General features: G+C 36.6%; 1 protein-coding gene across 1 annotated transcript; it reads right to left on the reverse strand.

The window, feature by feature from the left end:
- Positions 1–276: 276 nt before the first annotated feature.
- Positions 277–6,511, reverse strand: LOC125860688 (B3 domain-containing protein Os02g0598200-like). The gene is made up of 5 exons (XM_049540697.1): positions 6,341–6,511; positions 2,169–2,925; positions 1,543–1,620; positions 1,226–1,392; positions 277–710 (listed from the first exon to the last, which is right to left on the reverse strand). The coding sequence occupies exons 1-5, from the start codon at positions 6,470–6,472 to the stop codon at positions 435–437; spliced, it is 1,410 nt and encodes a 469-aa protein (XP_049396654.1). The 5' UTR covers positions 6,473–6,511; the 3' UTR covers positions 277–434.
- Positions 6,512–7,657: the final 1,146 nt, after the last annotated feature.

Consider the following 7,657-nt stretch of genomic DNA (forward strand, 5'->3'; position numbering starts at 1 on the left):
GAAGAAGATATTCTGGGACCAGGGAGTTAAGGTTGTCTCAATAAAGCACATAGCAATAAAATCTAATGAAGATTCTCAATTTGTAAATTGAAACTTCCACAGCTTATAAGAGGCAAATATTAATATAAGAATCAAGTCCGCGATCAATATTCATAGACTATGTACACTTATAAGACAGCAACTCATTCTAACTGCTATGCTTCTGAGAAAAAAGGAAAGGATGCATGTCAAATCTGCAACTTTGAGACATTTATTTGCTTCAATGTATGATTCTGCTAAATGGAAGTATCAACATAGCATTCACAGATAAAGCACAGGATGAATAAATCCAATATCTGACTACAGATTTGCTTAAATCAAGTGACTATAAGAACCATCAAGTAAAATCTCGACATAGCTCCCGTTACATTATTCTCACAACTGTCTGACAATAATCAACTCAAAGTAGTTTGAGTGACATCTACCTTGTGGGCTACGTGTACAGTAAACATACGTTTTGACTGATTTGAAAGTTGGAATAGACATTCATCTCCAGGTTTCAGGCCATAAACTGCAGCAAATAATTCCCAGTTTCCTGCCAAAATCTTAGAACCGAAATTCTCATGATAGATGACAGGCCAGCGTCTATTATCTGGTCCTTTGAGATAAATAATAATCTTTCCCATCTTCCTTCTGCCCACTATAACTTGTGGCCAGCTTTGTGGTAATTCCTACACAGTAATTTAAGGAGGTTTAAATTCAAAGATATCGTGGAGACGAAAAGCATATACACCCGGGAATCAAGAACAATTTCAGCCAAATACATGTAGTTAAGCACAATGTGGAGTGGACTATGTTCTCTAATGAGAAAGCTTTAGGCCTTAAATCATGGCAAAAAGAAAAAGATAAAAAGAATGAACAGTGTAATCAGGTGATTAAAAGTGCCAAATATTTGAACAGCAATGGAATGCAGGCCCTGCTTCACAGAAAATGAGATATCTTTTTCTCCTAAATATTATAGAGTATTTAGGCCGAAGTATGCTTGCAAGCTTCTATATAATATCTTTCTTTGATTATTCAATGCCAAGGATAGGTGAAAGCAGTACTAAAATGCATGTCACTCCAATGAACACTCAAGATATACATATTCAAGCACTGTATACACTGCAGGGAAGAAATCAAACAAATGAAATTCCTCAAAATCCAGCTAAAAGCAGAGGGAATAATATTTCAGCAAGATCTTCACCAGAAAATTTCGACCATCCACCGGCAGTGAACATGAGAAGTTGCCAGCATCAGGAAATGATGTGTCTCCTGAATCTGCAGGCTCGCTTTTTATAGCTATGTTATTACCAATGACAGCCTCAGGATAACAACCTTGACCATCTTTCCCTGTTATTTTTGGCTCTTTTCCTGCACTTGCTCATATGCAGTATACATCAAATAAGAAAGCAGCAGGAAAGATGGTCAAAGGGATTCAACAGTGAATACATGCATGGGATGACGAGCAGTTATGAGAAAGGGATATCAATGAATTATAAACTAAATATGAAAATGTTATACCATTCAACTTTTTAGAAGGGCAACGAGTTTTTGCTTCCATCTCCTTCAGTTCTAGCTTATCTACTCTTGTTTCCTTCGCTGCAGGACGCAAAGCCCCTCAATTAACAGGCAGAAATCCAAAAAAGAAAAAAAGATAAAGCAAAAATCGAGTCTCATAAATAACTTGACAGAACAATAAAACTACATTTAATTCAGCAGAACAAAAAATATGCTTTAATATGAGAGACTGGATGGAGATGCTTCATTGGATTTCTCTGTGGTAACTTGATTGTTGCTGGTACAGTGACTTTCTTTTTTATATAACCGCATCAAATGACTGCCTAATAAATCATCCATTGTGTGGTTGAGAATATATATTGGAGCAAATCAAAGTAAATCACGTATATGCAGAAAATGGGGAAGAGGAAGGAAATTAAGGGAAAAGTACAAAATTTTATTTTTTCTTCTTTCATTTAACTAGAGAAGTCGGGAGAGACAGACAGATCATTTTTCTATTTGCCCCACTAAAAGTTCTCTCCCACTTCCTTTCTATTTTCCCTCTTTGTATTTTTCCCTTCCCTTCCAGTCTTTCCAGACACAGTAAAGATATTAAGAAAATATGACATATATGAAAGGGGGAAAATTACCATTGCTACCATTTTCAGCTGATTTCAGAGATGTGCTAGAGATAAGACCCACATGATGGTCATTTTCATCTGTTTGGCCCAAAAGTGAAATATTGTTCACTGGTCCAGAAATTTTTTCAGTCTGAGTGATTTTTACGTCAAGGAAGGGTGCTTTCAAGGTTAAGAGCTCCATCTCCAAAGGAACCACATCTACTGAACTTGATTCCCTTTGTGATATTATATTGGTGTGATTATGAGGTCTATTTTCACCTTGTAGAACATCACTGGTTCCTTCTTCTTGGGGAACTACTTGTCGCTCTCCAGTTTCGGCATCAATGTTTGATGCAAAAGTTGTGGTCACTGGCTGGTGTCCAGCCCTTTCAGACTCTCGTACAGCAGTAACTGAGGGTGTTGAATTCCTTTTTTTCCTTAAATTTATGTCAGTTTCCGGAGACAGCTCATCATGGGAAGTTTCTGTAGAATTAGTTCTCGGTCTTTTCTTCCCAGTATGAGTGCCATTGTAAGAGTTGATCTTCTGACAACCACTTGTTCCATATATTTGAACAACGAAGTGCTGACCCTGAATATAGTGGAAAACCAAAAAGTCTCCCATTATTAGACCATGCTCTGATGAAAAGGTACGCCATCCTTGTCGAATTGCAAGCGAACCATTATGATTACATATTCCCACCCTCCATTGCTGTCCACTTGAGTCCTCCAGATAAGTTTCTTGATCAGTCAAGTGAGACACCAATCGAGCAAATCTGGGGGGAAAGTACTGAAAAGTTTGTACTTAGAATATGAATGGCTATAAAGTATAAACTAATATGTAACTCACACACCTAGGCTAATGAAATAAGTTACCCACCACACCATTGGAAGAGTTTGAATTGTACATTGAACATCCGCTTATCGTAAAAATTTCAAAAAAAAATTACACCAATTTTGTCCTTTCATGTGGTCAATTTAAATTGCATAAAATAACATTTAGGAAAGTTAAAGCAACAAATGCACGCCAAATATTTCTAAAGAAAAGAAAAGATAGAGTGTGGACCCTGCTAAAAGCATAATGGTGAGAAACCAAACTGAAACTACAACAAAGCTTCTTAGAAATTGCAGCTACCGCCTACCTTATAAAGGACTGTAAGAATATTTTTCGCTCAGAAACTTCATAGCTTTTTCTTAGAGTAAATTATTTTTCCATTACTTAGGAGGGTTGGGAAGGGGAAAGAGGATAGTGAGAATCGAACTCACACTTGTATGAGAGTCCCCCTCTTTTAATCATAACACCCTCGATCTTTCTCCAACTAACCTCTTGGGCTATGGCCAAATCAGTTAGCTCCCTTTTCAACCCCTCTTTCCTCTCCTTCTTCTCCCTCTAACACCCTTCTCACTTCTGCCATTGCTTATTCCCTACTTCATTTATAATCTCTCTCATTTTCACCCCTACCCTCCCAAACACCTCTTTATTCCACAACATTATATTTTTTAACCAATTTCAACTTTTGGCAAGCCTATAAAAAAACCTCCCATCCACCATAATTCCACCACCAAGCAGTCACTCTATCCCCAAAATATATCACACTTAGCCACATGTTCTCAAATCTAAAAGCAGATCTTGTCTATCTTCTTCTACTTCCATACAACCTGATAGGTGAATGGTCTGATAACCTTCGCAGAAGAGGAATCTGGATCACGTTGGGAGCCAACTCCTCCAAAGAAGTAGACACTAGGAATCTGTCTACTCTTGATCTAGATACTGGGTCCTCCGACCTAAACCAAGTGAAAGAGGCACGTGTTAAAGGAAAATAATAGGAAAAAGGTTATCAATAACACCAAAACTTCTGGTATTAAAAATCCACCTAACACCCAAGGCATATACCACCTCCACATCTCAACTCTTAACTCCTCCCAAAAAGACTTCTTGGACCCTCCTTATAGGTCCATAGATACCCCCGAATCCCCACTCAATTCCATTGCTAATGAATCTATACTGCATCCCTAACACAAACCCCCTATTGTTAACCTCCACATACTCCACCTTCTATCATCCCAAGGAATGAGTATTCCTCCCAAAATTCCCCGGCTGAAATACAGTCATACTTCACTCAACCTCCCCCNCCCCCCCCCCCCCCCCCCACCACCACCCTCCCTTTCCTAATAATGCTATTTGTAAAGGTCTCCAAAAAATATTCTTGAAAACATATCACATCTACCCCTCATCCTCTCAACCTACTTTAATGATGTCCCTTTTGTTGGGGTCATTCATTCCCTTACATTGCAACTAATAATTTTACAATCCATCAACACATTATTCCCCCTCCTCTTTCTTCATGTTCACCGCCCACCTCCTTGTTTCATCTTTGGTACACCACAATCATACCTCCACCATTATGTGCCTCAATTGGTAACCTCTTTTCTCCACCAATCCAATTTCACTCAAACTTCATCCCCTCTCGCCTCATAATCTATACAACTCAACAGATCAACTACTTTCTGGTAACACAACAACCCCTTTGGCACTAGAAGCAAAAGAACCAGACCTGAAACAGGACTGTCCAACGTCCCTTGGTCAAAGGAAATCCTCCCTCCCCTCCCCCGACCACCAGAAGAAGAAGAAAAGGTCCAGGTATTATAGACACGACCAGCAGCTTCGTGGGGGGACTCTTTCCTTCAAAAGTAGTCCCCCAATCCCATATCTGGCTAATTATTAAAATATTCATCAGACTAAAAAAGGACATCAATTATGTAGCATTACAGGACCAAATAACTGACGTATCTGATTTCAAGGTTCTATTAGTTTTTTCTATTATTTTCTCTAAGCACGAAATATTTCATTTTGGAATTTTAACATCATTGAAGACTGACTTGCATCTTTTGTTGATCAGTTTTAGGAGTATATTTAATGAACTTAAAAGAACTCTTCTATCTTTTGATCAGTTCTTGAGAAGTTATTCCCCTGATTCACACTTGACAGAGAAACAACTAATCCAGTATTCCAGTGTTAAACAAGAAGGTTCAGAATTCTTCGATTGTTGGCAATTTGGACAGGCTGTTTGGTCTCTTTTTTCAAAATTTCAACAATGCAGATCGGGATCATTTGAAAGTGTAAGGAATATAATTTTTCATAACGAGCTCAAGTGGCTGTAAAGACATTTGAAATGTTATATATGCCGCAGACTCAAGCCGGTGATTGAAGGATGATGAGACAGATTTATCCCATTCCAGAATTGAATGGGCCTTCCCCCTTAATCCCTTATGACTAGCTTGAAAGCTTCGTCTTATTTCTCTGTCAATAGATCTACATAAGGTTGTAATGCTTCAGAAGATTTAAATGTAACATTAGCAGGTAGGCACGGTACTCAAGTATTGGAAGAATTTACATGGATCACAAGTTGAAGTTGGTCTTGTCTAGTCATAGTTTGAACGTCTTTCTGTTTAAGCATCACTAGGTGAAGGGGGGAAAGACTGAATTTATTGATAGAGATTCCAGCCAAGAAGGGTCATCTCTCTAATGTTCCTATTCCTTTCGTTTTTATCCTATTCTATAGGCAGTGTAATCTCTACGAAGTTTGAAACACAAAAATGTTAAGATTGACAGAACTCATTCGACAATTCAAATGAGATTATAAAGTTGTCTTTATCCAAAACCAACGCTTAGCTTAGGCTTTGTCCAGGGATTGTGGTTCAAAATGCAGGCAATCCAAATATCTAGGCTGAGTTTTTAACAGAATGATATGATAGACGAAGCTGTAATACCCATACTAAAACAGAGTGTTATATAACTGCAGATGTTAAAATGGGTGTGGTGTTACGCAAGATTGGATAAGGTTAGAGATTACCACATCAGACAAACTATGCAAGCCGCGCACATGAAAGATATAACGAGAGAAGGTCGTCTGAGATGTTTTGGCCATGTCCGACATGGTATTCTAAGTAGATAGCTCCATAGGTGCGATAGTGTACTAATTATATGTGCTAAAAAGAAATGAGGCAAGCCTAGAACTATAAAAAGAAAGAAAGTTTCTCCAAATTAACCTCAAAAAGACAAGCTAATGGATGTAAAAGGTAGATTTAAAAAAATACAAGAACAAATTGAGCAAATATTGTTATTAAAACCAATGCTTTCTTTAAGAAATTTTAAACTCAAAAAGAAAAAAGAAAGAAAAAACACGTGTAAGATCATATTATACCAGAATTTTGGAGAAGCGCTTGTCGATCATGACTTTGAAGAAAGAGTTAACAATTGGTGAGGGATCCCTTTGTCCATGTATCAACATGCACGTGCGGGTGCACATTTCACATGCTTCATTGTGGTGAACCATCTCTCTTCTCCTGACAAAGTTGTCTTTCGACAATTTCTCCCCCCTACATAGAGCAATTACAACATTCATGTAAATATTGGTTAGAGATAGCACATTGGGATGCCACAAATTTGTTCAGAGGCCACTAAATTGAAAAATGGCATGCTAACATTGCAAATGTAATTTAACAAGTTTGTACTGTAAGGAGGAGTACGGATATGGTTTTCGACATGGACATGTGCTTCTCGATTTACAGAAACAAGAAAATGTGTATGATACAAAACGTAATATTCAATACCTATTCAAAGATTTCATCTTTTTCACTAGTTCGTAACTCTATTTACTAGCCCTAGCTTCTTATAGCAACTCAAAGTAATCATCTCTACAATAGAATAGGCAATTTAGTATCGAGAATAGAAGTGAAACTAAAGAGGGACAAAAATTTCCATACCTGCGTTAATGGCGAGAACCGCGTAGCTGCGCTTAAGTTGGCAGAAGCTGCCGTGAATAAGCTTCGGTTTGTAATTTGAAGTTTTGGAAAAGGTTAAATATTTACCCTCGCACGGTTAGAAATAAAATGTTCCAACTTGAGAAGATCTATTTTTGAGGGGACACTGTGTATTCGGGGATTTGATTTTTTTCTTTTTATTTCATTCTACTTTTATCTATGTTTTTTTTTTTATAATTATTAATTTATGCTTTTGATATTAATTGTTATTTTTGAGTACATGTTTTAAATTCTGTTGTTTATGTTTCTACAAAGCTATTAACTTCGATTATATTGAACATATACACATATAGTAGGTATATTCATTGTACAAAAAATAATTATTGTACTCAGTTCCAAGAATTCATGTTTTGATATTTTATATAAATTCTACAACTTAAAAGTACTTACATATTATCTATTTTTACATAGATATGAAGTTTCTCACTTGTCAATTGGATAAATTCATTTTGCAAGTTCAAAAGTTATAATTGCTTTCATGTTCAAGTGTAATTTCTTTTTTGAATTTGTAAACAAATTTTTAAATTTTTTTCAGAGATATATATCACAATTGTATAATCTATGCAACTTAAACGTGTTCTTTTTCTTACGAAATGCCTTTGTATATATATATATTCTTATTTTCTTCTTTATCTTTTTAATGCTGATTAAAGAACCAATGATTTATTATTTCCTGAACAATTCATTCATTAAAGGTT

Source organism: Solanum stenotomum, chromosome 3 (assembly GCF_019186545.1).
Source record: "Solanum stenotomum isolate F172 chromosome 3, ASM1918654v1, whole genome shotgun sequence".
In the NCBI taxonomy this organism is placed as follows: Eukaryota; Viridiplantae; Streptophyta; class Magnoliopsida; order Solanales; family Solanaceae; genus Solanum; species Solanum stenotomum.